Source organism: Cololabis saira, chromosome 22 (assembly GCF_033807715.1).
Source record: "Cololabis saira isolate AMF1-May2022 chromosome 22, fColSai1.1, whole genome shotgun sequence".
Lineage (NCBI taxonomy): Eukaryota > Metazoa > Chordata > Actinopteri > Beloniformes > Belonidae > Cololabis > Cololabis saira.
The window spans coordinates 12,503,185-12,521,575 of NC_084608.1; the positions used below are offsets into that span (position 1 = coordinate 12,503,185).

General features: G+C 38.6%; 2 protein-coding genes across 2 annotated transcripts; one reads left to right on the forward strand and one right to left on the reverse strand.

The window, feature by feature from the left end:
• The first annotated feature begins 4,208 nt into the window (after window positions 1-4,208).
• Window positions 4,209-6,633, forward strand: tmem14ca (transmembrane protein 14Ca). The gene is made up of 5 exons (XM_061713536.1): window positions 4,209-4,300; window positions 4,768-4,852; window positions 5,639-5,740; window positions 5,981-6,068; window positions 6,365-6,633. The coding sequence occupies exons 1-5, from the start codon at window positions 4,211-4,213 to the stop codon at window positions 6,423-6,425; spliced, it is 426 nt and encodes a 141-aa protein (XP_061569520.1). The 5' UTR covers window positions 4,209-4,210; the 3' UTR covers window positions 6,426-6,633.
• On the reverse strand, window positions 6,534-17,715 carry mak (male germ cell-associated kinase). The gene is made up of 16 exons (XM_061713535.1): window positions 17,595-17,715; window positions 15,403-15,767; window positions 14,209-14,263; window positions 13,786-13,907; window positions 12,613-12,695; window positions 11,879-12,011; window positions 11,581-11,752; window positions 11,319-11,486; window positions 10,631-10,879; window positions 10,324-10,529; window positions 10,064-10,203; window positions 9,726-9,872; window positions 8,521-8,607; window positions 7,902-8,021; window positions 7,541-7,636; window positions 6,534-7,330 (listed from the first exon to the last, which is right to left on the reverse strand). Exons 2-16 carry the CDS (start codon window positions 15,504-15,506, stop codon window positions 7,170-7,172), a joined length of 2,043 nt encoding a protein of 680 aa, XP_061569519.1. The 5' UTR covers window positions 15,507-15,767; window positions 17,595-17,715; the 3' UTR covers window positions 6,534-7,169.
• Between the last annotated feature and the right edge of the window lie 676 nt (window positions 17,716-18,391).

An 18,391-nucleotide genomic window follows, 5' to 3' on the forward strand; every position in this document is an offset into this window, starting at 1 on the left:
ACCTGGATTACCATTTTTGGTGGAGCACTTGTTTTTTTTTTCTTTCTTTCTTTCTTTTCCAGCCAGTTGTTATTAATGATTTCGCAGCAACGAGAGTGTCTGAGAACGACAGCCTCTTTCTGGAGGTCTGGCCCGCTTGTCTGTCGTGGAGATTTTTTTTTTTTTTTCTTCCTTTAACGAGTGAAACCTAAGTGTTTTGTTTCAGCAAAGATCTCAGGTCGTCTCTTTAATCTCCTCTCTCTATCCCCCCCCCCCAAAACAAGACCAGATTTTCCGCGAATCCCAGACAATCTGCGGAATAAGACTACAGAAAGTCAATTATGGGATTCTTTGCGTGCAATATGAATCTGGAACAGCTGCTGTGGATAAGAGGGGGCACTTTTATGAAAAGTTACATTCTTAGGGGCTGCGCTTTCTCAGCACTCCACTTGGACACACACCTATACACAGAGACACACACACCATGCAGTTTAAATTCTGTTACCACAGTTTTACTGATTTAGAATAACACTAATATCACCCTGCAGTGTATTAAATGTGTTCAGTGCTTTTAACTTGAATTTCATCCTCACATGCAGTTCCAGAGCAAACATCAGAACACCAGTGTGACAAGTCTAAACGAAAAAGCCTGCAAAATAAAATGTCTTGAATTATCTTCAAATGGATATATATATATATATATATATATATATATATATATATATATATATATATATATATATATATATATATATATATATATATATATATATATATATATATATATATATATATATATATTATATGTGACCTGATTTCAGAGATCCCTCCCAATTGGCAAAAACTAGAAAACAAATGCTAGAGTCAGCACTTTGTCTGTTTCGTGGTTTTTAAGGAGTCTCTTTGTCTTAAAGTAAGTAGCACATACCTGCCATCCTCCTATTTTGCCCATAACGGACATTCTTTGTCTTCTGCTTTTGGTGATATGTTCTGAGCTGTTCCGATACCTTGTCTATGACATTAAGCCTTCGGGTTCAGAGGAAACCTTTACTTTTCCCAGACCGGATCACCTCACCTGGCCATAAAGTCCTTGCGGGGCCACCTGGTGACGCATGCGCACTGCTCCGGGTGCGGACAAGAGAGCCTGAGGTCGTTGGGGAAAGTGAAAACCCTGGATAAGTCTGAGCTGTTTTAAATCTCAGATGTACCTGGTTTTCTGTGATGATATAACGGCAAAAAAATAGGTTAAAAAAACCAAAATAAACAAAAAAAAACTGGAAAGTGTGATAAAAAACACTTTAACTAATTTCCAGAAGCACCCACACTGCACTGTAAAGTACGCTCATCATTTGTAATGTTTACTGTCTGAAACCTAATCTGTGATTTACTTGTACTTATTGGAGAAATGTATTAATAAAGAATTATTCATTGCAAAATGTGTTTCAACTTTCAGACTGAAGAACAAGAAGCAAAGCAAATATATGTTAAATTATGTAGGTTTCACTTGTGTCTTTAATTGAGATAAAACTGAAAAGGGCTATTAATTGTAGGAGTCAATTAACCTCCTGATTTTTCTCTTCTTCTCTCTCCCGAGTTGGTGTAAAACATGAATATTCACTACAAGTGAAATTGAGTCGAGTTAAAACCTTGAAGGTTAACTGCCAGCATCGTTACTTCTACACAGAAAGCTACCCTGCTTTTGTGAGGGTCATTATCTATTTATCAACTGTTTATTTCTAATACATACTTACCTCGGGCCAAGAGAGAATGAGCTCGCTCTCTCTCTCTCTCTCTCTCTCTCTCTCTCTCTCTCTCTCTCTCTCTCTCTCTCTCTCTCTCTCTCTCTCTCTCTCTCTCTCTCTCTCTCTCTCTCTCTCTCTCTCTCTCTGCCTCTCTTCCTCAGCCGTCCAACACACAGAAACACACATACACACACACACACACACACACACACACACATAGTAGTGCAACACGTGCGCTCACAGGTGATAATGGTGAACGCTTTTCAGCCCAAACCCCAATTTTAGTCTTGTCTTGTCTTCATACCCCCTTTTCTCCTCTATGAAATCTCTGAAGAGAAACACACACACACACACACACACACACACACACACACACACACACACACACACACACACACACACACACACACACACACACACACACACACACACACACACACACACACACACACACACACACACACAAATCCACCTCGTTGACACTGATGCTCCCGTCACTGCATCAGCCACAAAAATGAAACGCAGTGATTGTCAATATCGGAGAAACGCTTTACAAAAAGAAACCTACAACGAATCAAGAAAAATAAATAAAACTAAAGAAGAGAAGAGGGGAAAAAAGATAAAACTACTATCCAATGACTTCTTCTCAAACTTACACATCTATTTATTCATTTCTTTTTTGTATCTCGTCATTTCTTTTTTTTTTTTAATCGCACAATGCCTTGCATAATCCATAGATGCTTAGTGGTGTTAATATTTAAAACAAGCCTTCATGTCTTGACTACAAAGGCGAAATAGGTTTTAACTGCGCACACAATACCTGCGGACCTGCACAAAGGAGGGCGGTGGGGTGAGGTTGGGGTGCGAGGGGTCACAAATATTGTTTGGGGCTCTGCGCTGAGGAGTAGTAGGTTTGGGAGTAGAGCTGTCAGAGAGCTGGTTACTCTTTTAGCTGCATCCCCATTGAGTATCTCGCCTTTCTGTGCCCTGTTCCGACCACTTCCAGCGGAGTCCAGGCCTCCGGCTGCGGTGTGTTTAATGGGCGCCGGCAAAGGCTGCACCTGGGGCAAATTGTAGGGCAGGTCAGCCTCTCATTATTATTATTATTATTATTATTATTATTATTATTATTATTATTATTATTATTATTATTATTATTATTAGAGCCGACACAATGGACGTGTGGGAGAAGACGGTGACTAACAAATATGACCAGCAGCTCCGGGTATAGAGCCTTCTGCAGCTCCGACCTGCAGGAGGGTTTCGGGTCCTTTGTGTTGGAGCGCAGCTCCCAGGAAAGTAAATGGTGTTGTTGCGCCACCTTGCTTCAGCAGGAGGAGTGGAGAAGCACTGCTGCGGGAGTTAAAACAATACTGCAGTTAATTGAAACCAAATGAGAATGCGTATGAAAGGAGACTTTATAGTATAGCTGCCAGACAAAAACAAAAATAAAAACAAAAAAAAAGTGAACAAACTTAATGTCTGTGCCGCTTGTTTGTCTTTATTGGGCGCTCTTTTTTCATTTTCTACACCTGTTATTTTTTACAAACTATTATCAAACTATCGAGACTGGACCTGCATTTTATTAACCAATCAACAGAAATGACAAGAAAAAATCACAGAAAAAGAGACCGACTAATGTTCTTCTTTATTAAATAGATCAAAATATCGGTTGCTTGGGAAAACATTGGTCAAATGTATAGCCCACTTTAAGAATGAAGAGTAAACACAACATAATATAATCCTGTGGCGCCATCTTGTGGTGGTAAGAGTAACAGCAACTGCAGGTCATTGAGGTGGTCCTTGAGACTTTCAGTACATTTATTTGAACTCGTTTTTAATTTCACTGTCGTGGATGTTGATGAGATGATTGATTGGCCTGTCGTCCATGTTGTGACTCATATTGTAGCCATTCATTCATTTATAGCCTCTCCAATCTCTCTTGAGTAAAGGGGGATGGAGCATGTCACTGGGCGAAAGGTGGAGTGGAGTGCAGCAGTTTTTTAAAGATGGTGTATCAGACAAATAATGAATCATGAAAGTCCTTAACTACGTGCTCTAGAGCAAATTATTTAGTAAACAGTATGTTGAGATGGATAGCTTAAGTTATAGATTTATTTTATTTTAAGATAACTCAAATAAGATTTATTTTCCCTTTGTAGCAGAGAAAGACACAAAAGTAAAAATGCTATACAATCTAACTAATCAATATTCACTTCATACAACTAAATTAAAGTGTAATACCAATTCATAAATTCTATAGACTTCTATTCTATAAACTTGGCTGCAGGCTTAGAGGTCTGCATTCAAGAAGTCTAAATTAATGTTAACATATTTTATGTGCTCAAATAATAAAGTACGATAATTAAAAAACAAAAGTTATTTAAAATCATTATACATATATATTAGTTATGTGTATATTAAAAAGTTTAACTGTAAAGCATACAAGTGTGATGTTTCGCGCCGGTGCGGCGCAGCCTACATTTCCCATGATCCTCTGCGCGGCGTGCACCATTCATCTGTGCTCGGAGCAGAACAGCCTGCTGTCTTTAGGAGCAGAGGACAAACTGGAGTCTAAGGTTGTATTCCACGCTATTTGCTCTTTTAATCTTTTCTTGCATACAATTTAAGAAGAATATTAAGTTATATTAAAACAATGCACCCTGATTTGTATAGCGTTACTCTAAGTGGGTGCAGATATTCATTTTCTCCGTGTTTTCGTAACTGCAAGTCAGTCATAGCTCCTGGTGCTAATGGGCTCTAAAGTTGTCTTATCTTATAAACCACACACAGGCGGGCCCTGTGGGTTTGGACGGTTTTATATGAAAAACATCTTGACTGCCACTGTGTGACAGCGCGGGTATTTCTCAGGTGTCACTATGCTTCCACATGTTCTGGTTGTACAATTACTTTTCTGCAACAGCTCTTTAATCCCAGAGTCAGACAGCCTCTTAAATGGCTCTGTATGTGTAAGTAGATCTGGTTTTAGCTGCAAGCTGTGAGTGAATTTGGTTCTGTGTTATAGTGTCTGCTGTGGTCCTGACAGGTATCAAACATGTCCGTGGACTGGGTTGGATATGGATACGCCACATTGGTCGCATCTGGAGGAGTCATGGGTTATGTGAAAGCAGGTAAAGATGAAGATGAAACTGTACCTTCACAAGTCATATATTTCTTTAAAATGTATTCTTTCCTCGTATAGGTACAAACATGCTGATTAAAATGTCCTAATTATCCAAAATAATGCATATAATACTGAACTATGCAACACACTCACCTTTCCCTTAACTATATTTCCATATTTTGAGACTCTATAATTTTCTCCATTTTGCATCTTTATCTCTTCCAATGATCATCTAGTAAAACACAAGGTTTATTATATGTTTACAGGCCACTTTTTGCCACATTAACTCGTCCTTGGCCGTGAACCTGAACAAATAACAAAAACAGTTTGATACAAAGTAAGAAAAAAAATGTTAGTTGGATATTTATTTTAACTGTGGATTTTTTTTTAAATTGAGAAGAGAAATAACTTTTTGAAGTATGTTGCGATTCACTTTTAGGTGGTTCTGTACCGAAAGTCTGAAAAGATGTGACAAATGTGGATAAATGTAGATCATGTTCTCGTGAGGAAACGTATTGATCTTCAACGTTTTATAGCTTTTGTGCCTTTTAACTTTACATAGCAATGTAGGTGTGCATCTGAATGGTTGGCAAGTCTCCATCATATAGATTCTTATACAGGATTAAACAAAACAAATGTGTTAATCCCTCCCACAAACCACAGGTAAAAATGATTATGGGTTGAACTTGTAGTGATGCTTGTGCTGATTTAAATGTCCTCACAAGAGTCAGACAAGTTACACTCAAAATACACTTATCGTGTTAATATTGTGCTTCACTCTCATTTTCTTCAGGCAGTGTACCCTCGCTGGCTGCAGGTCTTCTCTTCGGGGGTCTTGCAGGTTTTGGTGCCTACCAGATCTCCAATGACCCTACTAATGTTTGGGTGTCTCTAGGTTGGTAAACTTGTCATAATTATGATATGCCTGTATTATAAAAAGTGTCACTAACATAAAAGAAAAGAGGCATTTGTTATGTTTCTTACTTTAAACAAATGTAATACCTAAAATGTACGGATCATTAGAAAACTCTGAAAGCATAAAGCCTTACACCCTTGACAGGGATAGTGATTTTGATGAAGTGAAATGTGTCTTGTAACTTCCCTCACTAACCACCACTCTGTCCTGTGTGCTAAGCTACGTCTGGAGCTCTGACTGGTGTCATGGGAAAGAGGTTTTATGGATCCAGGAAATTCATGCCGGCTGGTTTGGTGGCTGGAGCAAGGTCTGGATATTATAGTCCTACATGTAAAAAGTACTAAATGTTTGTGTTGATATAGTCAAAATTATCAATATGTATTATAGATTGAGATAATAAATCAATGATAAGTAAAAGATGTTTTGATGAGTAGACTTTTATAATCAATTATTGTAAGTCATTTTTCCTTCGTAGTTCAAGTCAGATTATTTTTCTTTTCTTTTTGGCACGACTTTAAGTTTCATATTTTTAATGTTTTTTTTGTGTTTTTTTTTCTGCTCAGTATTCTGGAAAAATAACCTAATTTAATCCTGTCTTCCCAGTCTTCTGATGGTGGCGAAGCTCAGTCTGGCATTGCTCCAGAAACCTGCAGAGTCTTCATGAGGCAAAGATGTTGAAAGGTCGAAGGTCTTCAGTTCCCACTCGTTCACATAGATCTTCTGCTTTGGGAGCGACCTCTCAGCTGCTGGATTTTACTGTTGTTTTTGTTTATTTAAAGAAAAAAAAAGTATTTGATCATGAAATACATATTCTTTATAAAAGAACAACTACCTTGTCATTTCTGAATGAATAAACACTGAATTGTTATTTATATTTATTGGTATAAAATGATTACAAAATGTGCATTCATTGTATAACACAAAGAGAGTAGTCTTACAATATACAATTGTAATTCTTCCTTGACATCATATCTTTTAGTGACATTTATAAAATAAAGACTAAACTGAGGGGATGTAGCATTTCAGAATACATTTAAATTTACATTTTGTCATGGGAAATGAAACAATACAACACAGTCTTTAAAAAAAAAGGGGAGCGGTTCAAAAGTTTGCTACATTAAAATCCTACTGAGAACATCCAAGCCCTATCAGAGAATTATCTCAGACTGGATCCCTCGGGGGAAGCGATGTGATCGTCTTGCAGACGCCAGACGGAACCAGTCTTGGCAACCACCATCTCCAAAAAAAACATTTGTACTAAACCACTAAATTGTGCTCTGCACATCTTAAGGAACTGCATTAATCGTGTGTGAATGAGGTCACGAGAACTGGATAAACAGAATTTATTTATTAGCTGGAGATGGGAACTCAAAGCCCGACAGTGAAAAGGTTATATTTCTGAACAGAATTAACGGTTTCCACCATACTTGGATGTCCAGTCCACCCTGCCGTGGACCGGCTGCGCAGCAGGAGCTCTGCTGAGGAGATTTCCAGAGGTTTTCCCTAAGGCAGAGTAGCTGCTCCCCTTCACTTGAGTCCGGTCTGCTCGCCTCTTCCATCCTTCATAATCTAGGGGAAAATGCTGAGCAGTTAACGTTGCTCCTTCCAGTTAGTAGATACACACAGTCATGTTCTCTGTGCTAGTGCAACTGCAGAGTACAACCTTTTAATTTAAAGTCAGCTAAAAAGTGGAGAATGAGTATGTGAAAAGATTTAAAAACAAAAAACAGAAGCCAGAACCAATGAATCAATCAGCAGCAGTGAGAAAAAGACAAATACCTTCACTAGTTTCGCTCAGGGACGAGTTGGATATGGGCTTGAGTTTTGCAGATTTTGTCTGGTCTTTTTTATTATCAGGAGAAGAAGAAAGATTGACTGGAAGAGGATGGAAAGTAGAAAAATATAGTTGCAGCTGAGAGAAATGAAAGTGACATGATAGAAACTGAACAGAAAAAGTACAGTGATCCAAGGAGAGAACAGTCACGCTTACAGAGAACTTGGGATGAAGAATTCAGGAGAACAGCATCAGTATTTTTTAGTGAAAGTGAAGGTTTTTTTTCTCTCTCTTAGATGACAAAGATTAAAAGTACCTAGCAATGACCGCGAAAAACTATTTTGTTCACTGATAAAAAGTCCTTACTTGCTTGCTGACCAGCCAATGGGGCGAGCTGGATTCTCTGTCCCACTGAGCCCACCTCTTTCTTCTGGAAAGAAGGGATGTAACCACCTGAGAGGTTGTATTTGGTGCTTATAAAGTTTCCTTTAAGAGAAGATAAACACATTCATGCAGAACATTAGTAAGGACATATCTCCCACACGACACCATTGTTGATTATCTGTAAAAACTAAAGAGATGAATAAGACAAAGTAATAGTAGCCAATCAATTCTTGGAGCAGCACCACAAAGCTGTCTGACAGCAGTCAACCAGGCCAATCAGAGCTATTAGTTGTGTTTGTAGTGTGCTATCCTTTACATTTAGCATCTGTAGATCTTACTTCACAGGTAAATGTGAGTATTTGCACTTTTGTCTCCTGCAGAGCTTTTAGCATCTGCAGTCATTCAAATGTAAAGTCAATGTTTGAATACCTGAATCGTTTTGGAGCGGCATTTGCACTGGTTGTTAGTTGTTATTACCTTTAAATTATTCAGTGATTTTGTAGAACATTGACTAATAATGTAGTAAAAAATGTTGTTTTTTTTTACTTTCGACTGTAAAAAAAGGCCACAAACCTAATGTAAAATCATTGTACTGACATACCTTTGGACAGGTCAAGTTTCTCTAGTATTCTTTCTTTGACAACAGTTTTCTCCGGTGTACCATTCCCAGACTTAGTGGTATTTTCTTCTAATCTCAGTCAGAAAGAGTTGAAGGAGATGTGCATGCAGAGAAAAAGAAAAAGAGACACGATGAACTACGTGAAAAGAAAAGATCAAATAGAAAAGCAGATATAGAGGAGACAAGTTTTATCAGTTCTTTATGAAACAAAGTAATTGAAAGTGATAGTTGAGTATAATAGAAGTAAACAGTGCTGAAGAAAAGCTGGGAGGTGGAAGAAATAAGCAGGTGGGTGGGAGGGCCATTTAAAGAGCACTTGATCTTCACCAGACGGTTTTAATCTCATGAATACGTAATGAAAGGGAGAGACGAGGTGGAGAGACAGGAGAACAAGGGGTCACATGTTGAGCCTTCCTACATGACAAATAGTTTATAGATGTATAATTATCTCTAAGGCTGCACACATCTGGGATCATCTAACATGTTTGTACATGGATCCATAACTACTGATGGGGAGACATTAGCGCGGTCATTAGAGTTACTGGCCACAAAGAAGGCAGGCTCGTATTATTTACCACCATGTGGCAGTCACCAGCTTTGCCATGCATGCCTAAATGCAGCAGGTCAAGTACAGATGATCTTTGGATGGATTTAATTAAGCATATTTTGTGAGGTTCCAAATTTAGGTCCAAACTGTGTTATTATCATCATCATTATTATTATTACATTAGATTATAATTAACTTTTTCAAATGTGTTGGTACCCTTCCAAATGAAGAAGGGAAAACCCCCAATGGTCACGGAAATAACTCAGAACTGACAAAAGTAATAAGAAACCTGATGACAGGTACTTTATTCCACTCCTCCTGAATCCCAGGTGTTTCAGGTGGAGTTTTTTCTCCAGACTGCACGTTTCAGCTCTTTCCACAGATGTTCAATCAGGCTCATAGAAGGAAACGTCAGAAAGCTTCACGGTTTTTGTTCTTTGTCATTCTTTAGTGTTTTTAACTGTGTTTTGGGTCATTGGCCTGTTTTTATTCCAAAATGATTTTGTTGTTTATTAAAACATTTTGTAAGTTTCTTGTTATTTTAGTGACTGTTGGGAGTTTTTTCTTTCTATAGTGGGAGAGTATCAACAAACGTGTCCCTGTGTGTAGCACTTCTGTAGTACAAATCAGCAGTCATTACCTGCGTTGGCTCTGGTGACAGATAATCCTCTTCCAACAGGACCTAGTGGTTTATTTACAGTGTTGGAGGAGCTCTCCCACAGGTCCCGCAGCGTCAGACCACTCAACTCTTTATCTCCAGAGGAAGTTGGATTCTTAACAATCAAGCCTTAAAACAACAAATACTATGTAAGTCCAATAGGAACTTCTAAATATTAAAATACATTTTTACTTAGCAATTTCAAATATCAGCAGATAAACTACTCCTTTTTATCATCAAAGCAAAAAGCTTTTAAATGCATTATTCTGGGAGTGTGAAACAACATAATAGTGAAATATGAGATAGCCTATAAGCTTTACCTGGCAAGTAGCGTGACTGGCTGAGATAGTGCTGCCGTGCTGCAGATCCTGGAACAGTGGACTCCATTTGGCCGACTTTGACATTGTTAGGTAGTTTGGTAACCGTGCTGAAGGAGTACAGAGGTTTCTGCTCCTTGGGCCTGACAACAGAATCCATCAAATTAAGTCTATTTAAGTAATATTTTTAATGTTGCGTGTAAACACACTTCTATAAACACTGCTTTTATTTGCCAGTCTTGTAAAGACACCACAGCACTTACTGAGGACAGTGCTCTTTGGAGCTCCTCTCATCTGCATTCCCCAGGCTGGGTCTCTTGGAGTTGGAGGCCGCAGTTTCTGACTGGTCTGAATACTCCCAGCTATCTGAGGACTTAGCAACCGCCTGTCCCCAGCGACGACGACCACTCTTAATCACCCCCATCGGTGTGTCCCCAACGCTGTTTTCACTGCCCGATAGTGCTGCATTCTGTGCAAGACAACAAATCATGTCTGCTCTGACAAAAAAACACTTTCATAACTCAGTTCTCTGCAACAATCAATGGTTTCTGGTTTCATGAAACCACTCACTGTGTGGTTGATGTTTTCTGCTTTACTGTCGACCTGCTGCAGGGGGATCTGCTGAAGCGGCTGATGCTCCTGGTGGCTTCTAAAAGAGGTTGTGGAAGCTTTGGACTCAGAGTAAGACTGCAGAGAATCTGGCTTTGACTCAGACATCTGTTTCTGAACCAGTGGTCTGTTATAGACCTTCTTAACTTCCTGGCTCTGAGGACGAGGCCCCAAAATCTGGCCGACCTGGAAGTAAGGGTAACGCAGGGTCTATGGGAGAGAAATGAGTATAGGTTGATGTTATTCTGTATTTCTATTAGCTCAGTAAAGCTTAGTTTTATACAAAAATGAAGCTTTTTATATAAGCAGAGAGAAAACTGAACGCTACTTAAAAGTGTAGGGATTGGGATGCTTATTCTGTCTTTATATTGGTTATATATTGTAGATTTCTCCTCTTGGTTTGAAAATAAGCACATGCCCAAACAAGTGTTTGGGGGCCAAATAAATCCAAATTACTCTCATTGATGCTCATATTAAATAAAATGTGTGAACCTATAGACTTTAGCTTGACATGTAGTCATGCTAATGTATAAAACATTGAACTGTAATTCACAATAAATACAACATAACTCAACAGATGTTACATATAGATAGCTGTCCACTCTAACCCGACCACAGGAGCAGACTTTTGGACACTAGGCTCACGTACCTGTACAGCGGTGGGCCTTTTTTTAGGGTCCCACATTAGCAGGTCCCTCATCAGTGCAATAGCCTCATTGCTGGCATTTGGGATGAGGGTCTTCAGGTGGGTCGGAACACACTGGGGGAAGCGAAAGTTCATAGCTGATGCCAGTTGGTAGCCCTCGGGCCAGTCCGTCTAATTGTGGAGGAATCAAATGGTTACATATATGAATCTATGATTTCAATCACTTCTTTAAATATTTTGGTTGGATTAATGATTAACGTGTCACCTTTTTAACGGTGCCCAGGACTTGGCAGATCTTAAAGATCTCATCCACTTCACTGTTTCCAGGGAAGAGAGGTCTGAGGGTGTAGAGTTCAGCCATGATGCAGCCCACGGCCCACAGGTCAATAGGAGAGCTGTAGGTGGATGACCTGAGCAGGACCTCGGGAGCACGGTACCTTGACACAGAACAAGGTATATAAATGGATGGGTGTATCTTTTGTCTTTGCCTAGCACAATGTGATTCATGCATCAGCTTTCTTTTCCATCTTAGATCAAGCAGAAAGTTCAGAAAGTCCTCTCACCATCTCGTTGATACATAATCTGTGTAGGGAGGTTTGGAGCGGATCTCTCTGGCCAGTCCAAAATCTGCTATTTTGACCAGTTCTGGACCCATACACAACAGATTCTCTGGCTTCATGTCACGATGAAAGAAACCTGGACAAATGATCACATCAAACTTTTAATCAACCCTTTTGATAGACTGTACTTTTTAACTTCAAATTGCACTTGGCAATGAAATCTGTAGTTAAAATGAATATTACATCATTTGTTATGTGTTGAAGAAATGGATAATCCTGGTCTAAGTAGACAAATAAATAAATAACATTGTTAATTCAGTTACACTAATCTCATAATCCAAACTATGTGTCCCCGAAAGAAAAATGAGTTCAAAAGCTTGCATCATGCAGGAAAAAGAAAAAACAAAAGAAAAACTTTGGCTCTTTTAAGTAAAACAAAAGTGTGTGTCTCTCGATAAATCAAACACAGCCCAAAGGGCTACAGTGTTTGATGTCAAGAACAAATACATTTTGGGCCCGTTCTTTATAAAATATATCCGGGAAAACACAAGAGCATACCTAGTGGCTATGCAGAACAGTACCAGCATGATTGCAATACACTACCACCCACGGGTCACAGGGACAAGATTCATTTTTTTTAATTTATTTTTTTTTTACATAAAATAACTTCAAAACTAAAAAGCAAAAGTTATGCTACTTTTTCAAAAAAAGATAAATCAAAGACAGAGGCTTCTTACCATGCTTATGTACAAAAGCCAACCCAGATACCACTTGAAACATGATGTTCCTAATTTCATTCTCTGAGAACTTCTTATTCTCTCTAACAGCACGCCAAAGAAGCGGGAAAAAGGAAAGAAGGATAAGAGAAATTAAAGAGAATTATTAGGAAGAAGTGTGTGCACTTTGGATGTGTGGACACATGGCACATTCAGTACTGAGCATTTCCACCTGCACGCATTTGTATTTTTAAATATTTTATGATGCTTTTAATCAAACATGAATGTATCCATCCTTGGTTAAAATAAATAGTCACATTCTTTGAGTCCTTCTTAGAGATTACCCTATCCTTGCTACAATCAAGGCAGCCACACATCCATCTATTACACAGAAATAATGCTGATCAGAGAGTTAGAAAAGAGTTCACAGCAAGGCATTTATGGAGGGTTCACATACTACAAGAATTTATTTTCACCACAGTTTAGTCATTCTGATCTTTGATTGAATCGTGTAACAACACATGGGTTTATAGAATAGTTTTCTTGTAGAATTTCAATCTTTAATTACTACATGACTTTAGTGTTATAAGTATCCAGTGAATCTTGCAGAATGAAACCACTCTCACACGCTTAGAAAAGTGGAGGAAGCACTGTACACCTACCATGTTTATGAATAAATGACAAGCCTTGCAATATCTGAAAGCTTATGTTTCTTATCCCTGATTCGGGAATCAATTTTTTTCTGTAAACATAAAATCAATGTAATTTTCATCAGCAAACTAAGGACAACATCGTGGCCTTGACAGTATTTTTGTGAATAAATGCTTAACGGCTAATTTGACTGGTGGTAAAACACTAGCCGGTTCCTTCCTTTGTCTGCTTTTTTTTTTGCTGGCTTTGATAATGAAACCCATATGCACTTTGCAAATATACACAACAGGGGGCTTCAAAAATAGCAAAAACATCAAGCCCTCAACCGGAGACGGTGCCATGAGAGCAGGTTTATGGGAGGTGGGAACCTTTGTCTTTATGATGTGATAAAATAATTATTTAATATCATTCAAAATGCAAACAAATCCTAACACGTACTCATACATTAACCTTTAACTGTCAAAGGTTTATAATACCATTGATTTTAAGCTATATAATACTAAATAATATCATAATATTAACCACTTCTGTTATTCCTCTCACCTGTCCTTCATAAGCTGGTACAGGTTCTCCTTCATGTACTCAAAGACAAAGTAGAGGTGATCATTCTCTCTGATAACCTCTTTTAGTTTCACCACGTTGGCATGGTTCAGCTTCTTCAATGACTGTGGAGACAAATGATGTGGAGCATGACAAAAACGGCACTGTGTTGCCTGTAAAAACATGCCTATTTAATACCATGTTAAGATAGTCATTTTATTAATCTATAAAGTATTGAAGTTTAGACATTAGCGGATTGAAGAACACCTCTGATGACCCTTTCTGGACAACCATGTCCGTCAACAGCTACAGAGCATTTCACCCTAATTACAGAGCACCATTATTTTATCTAATGGCTTTCATAAATGCTGGTTACTGGGAGAACTGCTCCTACAAGCTGCAGCCAGTAAATCTCACCACACCTACCTTCACTTCTCTAAGGTTCATACATTCTTCCCATGAATAGAACTTCCTCTTCATCCTGGGAAAGACATTCAAAGGCAGATGTTGAGGCAAAACCGTGGCACGCATCAGATTATACACCACAGAAAGAGAAGATGTCATAATTGCAGCTCATATACTGTAAATTACATGCAAACCACAGCATCATCAACGTCTTCACAAAATTCCTTTGTGCGACTCCATCAATAATTAAACTCTTTTCATGTGTTTCATATTTCAACGTATATCATCATGTGAGGTAAAGCTACAAAGGCCATACCAGCTGTTCTAATAAAGTGTGTAGCTTTTAACCACTTTCTTTTTTTCCAGTTTGAATTACATATAAAACCCCTTAATTTGTTGCCTGTATCGCAGCATGTGTTGCCATGCTCATGAAAACAACACACCTGCTGGCATTCGCTTATCCTCTCTCCTCAAGACTACCTCTCCCTCCCTCCGGAATTACGTAAGAGTTGCAGACGAAGTCGATATCATTTTCTTCTCGTCTCCTCCACAATGTCTGCAACCCGAACCCCCCCCCACCTCCCCACTTTCACTGCCTTTCACCGTCACGGCATGTATTTTCTTGCATGGTAACCAAATGATCAACAAGTGGACCCATCTCCCTGGTTTTCTCATCTATTATTGAATATGTGGCTGTGTTGAAGAAAACAAAGCAACACAAGCTGGTTTGTTTCTCCTCCTGATGCGAGGAAACTTGAATCATACAAAGCGTCCAGGGCACAGGCTTCTATTATTAGGACTAGTTAGGCCGGCAGAAAACAGGAGAGTGAAACAAGGCATATGTTCGTTTAAGTACTTTTTTCATATTCATTTCAATACATTTTATCTAAATCTGTGAATTCATGGTAATGGATTTAGAAGTTAATATAAAAAATTAACCATAACAACCAACTTATTTCTATTTCATTTAATCAATTTTTGTAAATAATGTGACTCTTTTTTGTGGATTATTACTGCTTAGCTTTTATAAGCATTCAGTGTTAAATGGGATAACTTTACAACCCCACAGAAAACTCTTCATAATATTAAGTTGATTGCAGCAATTTTAACGTCACAGTATTGGCATGATGGAATTAATTGCACAGGTGTAAAGGAGAACACGTAAAAAAGGTTTTGCTGAAAAGGATAAACGAAACAAGACATCAACATCCTCACCTTTTGATAGCCACATATTCTCCAGACTCGTTGCTTCTCCCCATCAGCACACTGCCGTAGGTGCCATCACCCAGCTGCTTCAGGGTGGTGTAGCGATTCATCATTTCACAATGGTTTCATCGGCTTCTAAATGATCCTGATAAGTGAGCAGTGTGGATTCATCAATAGATGTACTTCCTGTTCCTGTTTCCTCTCCCCACCGATCTAAAATGTTCAGTCCTGTTTCTCCAGCATCATCTCCTCAAGTCAAGGAATCTTTTGTTGGCAAGTATGACATGTGACAACCCACTGAGCCAAGAGTTTAAAACGCAGCTTCCAGTAGCTGAGCCATTGGTGATCTAGATAAGCCAGCAGTCAAGAGACAGCTAAAAGAAAGGAAGACAAAACCAAAGCCAATGGGCATATAGATATCATTTACAAACACAAAAGCTACATTTCTAAGGAGAACTGGGCACAAACTGATGCTAGGACCAAAGTCCCTTAGTGAGGAGGATTATGTGCGTGCCACACAAGTGCTCCAGGAGCCTCCAACATGAACACCCAAGGGAGATGACATAGCAGGCTTAAGGCAGATTAGGAAAACAATGATGTAAATAGGATGTTACATCACCAACATGCTTACCGGCATCGGCAGCCTTCCCCAAGCACCCTGCCTGACAAGAGGATTTATGGGAAACCATAGGCCACAGTTATCGAACTGTTATGCTTTATGGCCAAATAAGCTGTTTTATACAATGAGTATTTACACAAAATGCTATATGGTATCCCCTTATACCTGTGTAGCTGCTGCTCCATTTTAGCCTGCGTCTGCTGTAAATGTATTCCTTTGCAGCTGAATGTCTGCTAAGGACACATGACTAATTACTAATACGCTATGCATAATTTAGTAAACTGAGCTTTGAAGAAACCTTTTAAGGTAAATTTATCATTTTGCATGAGTCATATTTAGCTGACCTCAAATAGAGGAGCTAAAAATTCGTCTAAAACTGATGAAAATTTGTCTCAGGTGAATTTAACTAATGCTGCAGGATGGCAGACTTTCAACACGTATTTGCAGCAAGAGGAGCTGTGGATGTGGGATGTAGTGGGTGGTACACTACTTTGGAAATCTGTCCTTGATTCACCTCTCCATCACCTCTACATCACTTGTTCAAAGGTTCTTGGCCAAGATATTCTTGATGCGGTACAATGTGCACCGAATACAAGCATCAAGAAAGTGATTTGAGGTGTAAATAAGACCAGAAAAGTTTGTTGGGGTGAAATTGTATTTGTCTACTGACCTCTTCTCAAGGAATTTGTGGTCATCATAAGCTTTACAGTTGCTATAAATTGTAAATAAAGAAAATAATCTAAGTCATATGTGGAAGAATACTCAAGGCCAACCCACATTAAGGGTAGAGCATGCCATGGAAAATATGGTATTTCTTGAATAAAGATATTTAATGTTTAAGAAACATTATAGGATAAATAAAGAAATGAAAGTATGCATCTGAATTCCATCTGTACGTTGTTTATTTTTTTTAATCAAAATGGTAGTAGGGCTACTGGAAGTAAAACTGACCGCCTGTGGTTAAGCATGCTAAGCGGAGCTTAAAAAATTTAAAAAAAAGAGAGAGAGAGAGTTAAGATTATTCCACTGAATGAAACTAATAAGCCATTCATAAAAAGCACATTAAAATAATCGTATAATCATTGAATGGATGAATATAGGTGAAATTAACTATATGTAAATGTTTTAATACTGAATTTACTATCATCATTACTCATTAGGGGGGAAAAGCTTCCTCCAAACAAATGCCAGTTTAATATTCTAGTCTTAGACAATAGACAAACAGAAAATAAGTGGCCTCCTGCAGAGGGATTTAAAAGAGATTAAGATGTAGCAAGACCACGTGACATTAGGAGCTAATCAAGGTCAGACCTGCCAGAGGAAAAGAAATGCAGTAAATCATCCAAGTTTAAAGCTGCTAAATATGTTTTGATTGAATAATATTAATTTAGCTTCCTAAAACTCGTTCAGCTGATCTAAGCACAACTCTAGTAGCTGTGTGTGTATAAACACACTCGCCAAAGCCTCTGGTCTGACTGACAACAACAGTTTAAATTGGTGGTTTAACGTCAGTTTTGAGAGTTGAGTTTTTCTCCACCGTTTTCTATCTGTCTCCACTTTTCTCTCTCAGCTTTAATCTTACCAGTTTAGAGGGGGTTTCCTGTCCTCGGCCGTTGTCTGGCTCGGCTGATAAAGCAGATAAAACCCACGTAGTGTCCAACTCCAGCTCCTACGATGGGACGCGTCCGTGGGTGCGTGAACTGTCACCATGGCAACGGTGGAAACGGACACACAAACGCCACGTGACAGACACACGCGGCGCAAGGCTTTCTGGGACTTGTAGTACACGGATGTAATGGCTGCGACTTTGGGGGTCTCGTTGTTTAAATTAGAATTTATATTCGTATTTTAATTGTACTTTTTTTGATACATCATTCAGCGTAAACTACGACAGCGTTTCTGTTCCAAACAATATGCCAAATTAAGGAAATACAGGACATGTGTCATTATTTTATTTTTTATCTATCTATTTTCGTTGTTTTTTTTTTTCTTTTTAATTCATGGCCAGCAGAGATTTCTAAAGTACCAGCCCATACGGGTATGTCATAAGTTTTGCTAATTTCGTAGGGAATTTAGAAAGCGATTGTTTTTGGGAAAGGAAGAAAAACAGACACCTCCGTGGCAGATCTTACCGCACACCACTAGATGGCGCTAACGTACTATTGTATTTGTAAAAACAAGACTCAGCTCTGTTGTGACTTGTTTTTACATTCTATTGTTGTGGCTCGTGACTTTTACACAACTTTGGTGGTTTCGTCATTTTGTGACTGTTTTATCAAACCTTGTATCATCGGCAAATTAGAGATGACAGCTGTTTTCCACAAGTTGTAACAAAATAAAGGGTCACAACTGCAGACCTAATAGCCAACTCCTGTCAAC

Coding starts and splice junctions, on each gene's coding strand:
- mak (XM_061713535.1), bottom strand. CDS start 15,506: ATGATGAATCGCTACACCACCCTGAAGCAGCTGGGTGATGGCACCTAC. Junction 11,753..11,878: donor GATTATGTATCAACGAGATG/GTGAGAGGACTT, acceptor TTCTGTGTCAAG/GTACCGTGCTCCCGAGGTCC. Junction 9,873..10,063: donor CCAGTCACGCTACTTGCCAG/GTAAAGCTTATA, acceptor TGTTGTTTTAAG/GCTTGATTGTTAAGAATCCA.
- tmem14ca (XM_061713536.1), top strand. CDS start 4,211: ATGATCCTCTGCGCGGCGTGCACCATTCATCTGTGCTCGGAGCAGAAC. Junction 4,301..4,767: donor AGGACAAACTGGAGTCTAAG/GTTGTATTCCAC, acceptor TGGTCCTGACAG/GTATCAAACATGTCCGTGGA. Junction 5,741..5,980: donor TAATGTTTGGGTGTCTCTAG/GTTGGTAAACTT, acceptor CTGTGTGCTAAG/CTACGTCTGGAGCTCTGACT.